This window comes from Carlito syrichta, unplaced genomic scaffold, assembly GCF_000164805.1.
Source record: "Carlito syrichta isolate Samal-C Ts95f unplaced genomic scaffold, Tarsius_syrichta-2.0.1 Scaffold309467, whole genome shotgun sequence".
NCBI lineage: Eukaryota > Metazoa > Chordata > Mammalia > Primates > Tarsiidae > Carlito > Carlito syrichta.
Genome location: NW_007253563.1, coordinates 135,375 through 137,533, shown reverse-complemented (window position 1 = coordinate 137,533; position 2,159 = coordinate 135,375). Strand labels below are relative to the sequence as shown.

General features: G+C 43.7%; 1 protein-coding gene across 6 annotated transcripts in view; it reads left to right on the top strand.

Moving 5' to 3' along the window:
* Positions 1-2,159, top strand: part of UBE3C (ubiquitin protein ligase E3C) — a 122,652-nt gene that overhangs the window by 61,722 nt on the left and 58,771 nt on the right. For all 6 annotated transcript variants that reach the window (XM_008067279.1, XM_021717202.1, XM_021717201.1 and 3 more), the window contains one exon: positions 341-438. In XM_008067279.1, the coding sequence (XP_008065470.1) occupies positions 341-438 (98 nt within the window). The remainder of the gene's footprint in view (positions 1-340; positions 439-2,159) is intronic.

Here is a 2,159-nt window from a genome sequence, read left to right as displayed (position 1 = left end):
GCACTGCAGCCTTGACCTGCTGGGCTCCAGCGATCCTTCCACCTCAGCCTTCCAAGTAGCTGGAACCACAGACATGTGCCACCGTGCCTGGCTGATTTTTTTATTTATTGTAGAGATGAGGTTTTGCCATGTTGCTCAGGCTAGTCGCAAACCCCTGAGCTCAGGCAGTCCTCTTGTCTCTGCCTCCCAAGGTGCTGGGGTTATAGGTGTGAGCCACCACACCTGGCAATAAACTATATTTTCTAATCTTAAAAAAAAAAAAAAAAAAAAAAAGACCTGGCAAGTGGAAATGAAGAGGAATGTAAAAATGTACTAATTAAGTTTTTAAAATGTATTGTAGTGGGTTTGGAGTCCCCACCGCTGTCTGTATCTGAGGAAAGACAACTTGCCATCCTAACAGAGTTGCCTTTTGTGGTTCCATTTGAGGAACGAGTAAAGGTATGTCATTTGGCTTCGTTTTATTAACTCACTGCATTTTATGATTCATTATCATATTGGTGTCCAAAAAATTACACACCAGTCGCAAAAATATTCCTTAGAGGTACCTGTGCCTACCTGGTTATATAACTTATACTTTTCTTGTTAGGTTGGGGTAGCTAACAATGATTTATAAAACCCAAACAGATATTTCTTTGTATGAACTGAAAATATTCTCTTAGTTATAACCGGTTGAAAGACCTATTACATTGTAGATTTCTTTTTTCTTTATTTTATTTAATTTTTTTTGAGTTGGAATCTCACTCTGCTGCCCAGACTGGAGGGCAGTGGAACACTCGACCACCGCAGCCTCAGCCTGCTGGGCTCAGGCAATCCTTCCACCTCAGTCTTCCAAGTAGCTGGAACTACAGGCACGTGTCACCACGCCCGGCTAATTTTTTGATTTATTGTGAAGATGAGGTCTCTCCACGTTGTCCAGGGTGGTCTCAAACCTGTGGGCTCAGGCAGTCCTCTCACCTCAGCCTCCCAAAGTGCTAGAATTATAGGCGTGAACCACCGCGCCCAGCACAAGCACAACTTTTTATTTTTAAAAAAACTTTTTTTTATTGAAAAAGACAGGTATCAGCCGGGCTTGGTGGCTCAGCCTGTAATCCCGCACCTTTGGGAGGCTGAGGTGAGTGGATTGCCTGATCCCGTGGGTTCGAGAACCACCTGGGCAGCGAGACCTCATCTCTACAATAAATCAAAAAATCAGCTGGGTGTGGTAGCACATGCCTGTAATTCTGGCTACTTGGAAGGCTGAGGCGGAAGGATCGCCGGAGCCCAGCAGGTCGAGGCTGCGGTGGCCGGGAGCGGCCACTGCACTCCAGCCTGGGCAACAGAGTGAGACTCCAACTCAAAAAAAAAAAAAAAAAGGGACAGGTATCTTAATTTCTGATCTGGTGATTTTGACTGATACACTAAACTTTGTTTATATTTATCTGTTTCTAAATTCAATTGAAAATGTTTTATTTGTGTTCATCATCTACCAGGGATGACCAAAAAATGTATACGCGTTTTAAGAGATGTTAAGGATGTTTGCTGTATTAGAAGTGTCTGAGGCTGATGCTAACCACTTTGAGCACCTCTTGTAACTGGAGAAGTCAAACATGACTTGTATTCATCTTATTGAATGTTACAGTTTTTTTTTGTTTGTTTGTTTGTTTGTTTGAGTTGGAGTCTCACTCTGTCACCCAGACTGGAATGCAGTGGCCGCTCCCGGCCACCGCAGCCTCGACCTGCTGGGCTCTGGAGATCCTTCCACCTCACCCTTCCAAGTAGCTGGAACTACAGGCACGCGCTACCACACCCATCTAATTTTTGATTTATTGTAGAGGTGAGGTCTCATCAAGTTGCTCAGGCAGATCTTGAACCCACGGGCTCAGGCATTCCACTCACCTCAGCCTCCCAAAAGCAGAATATTACAATTTTAATCCAGTTTTTTCCTTTCTTAAAATGTATATACATTTTTTGGCACCCTCTGTATATTCAGCAGACGGTCTTAAAATTTCTCGGCTCTCTTCTCCAGCAATGGTTTCAAGAGTATATTTTTTTAGGCCACTCTCTTTACAGGGTAAGCAAAAAGAAAAGTTTCTTTTGAAGCTGTTAATGTTTCTTTATTAAAAACCACACACAGCCGGGCTTGGTGGCTCAGCCTGTAATCCCGCACCTTTGGGAGGCTG